General features: G+C 63.9%; 1 protein-coding gene across 1 annotated transcript in view; it reads left to right on the top strand.

Moving 5' to 3' along the window:
• Positions 1–321, top strand: part of ECE1 (endothelin converting enzyme 1) — a gene marked incomplete at its 3' end in the record, with an annotated part of 7,311 nt that overhangs the window by 894 nt on the left and 6,096 nt on the right. The window contains exon 2 of the mRNA XM_009873337.1: positions 238–321. This exon is cut by the window's right edge and continues 19 nt beyond it. Coding sequence (XP_009871639.1) covers positions 238–321 — 84 coding nt within the window. The remainder of the gene's footprint in view (positions 1–237) is intronic.

Below are 321 nucleotides of genomic sequence, written 5' to 3'. Positions count from 1 at the left end.
TCGGGGTGGCACGGGGTAGCAGGTGAGCCTGCCGAAACGCTCGCCCCGCTCCCTTTCCTGCCATTGTGCCGCCCTTCCTGGCTGGTTTCTGGAAGGCAGCTGCTGCTTTTCCCAGCCCTAATCGTGCCGGATAATTTGCCGACGGCCAATTTTGCACCGTGGGCTTTAGGAAGGAAAATGGGGGATGTGTCAGTGGGTTTTGTCGCCGGTGGGGAAACGGCGCTGCTTTTCCCGCAGGTGAATTTCCGCGGCTCGAGGAGCAGCCCGGGGTGCTGGGCTGAGCGGACGCGGGCCGAGAAGCAGCTGGTGGGGCTGGTGGGG

Source organism: Apaloderma vittatum, unplaced genomic scaffold, assembly GCF_000703405.1.
Source record: "Apaloderma vittatum isolate BGI_N311 unplaced genomic scaffold, ASM70340v1 scaffold6617, whole genome shotgun sequence".
Classification (NCBI taxonomy): domain Eukaryota; kingdom Metazoa; phylum Chordata; class Aves; order Trogoniformes; family Trogonidae; genus Apaloderma; species Apaloderma vittatum.
Note: the sequence above shows the minus strand (reverse complement) of the source record. Positions and strands in the feature narration are given on the sequence as shown.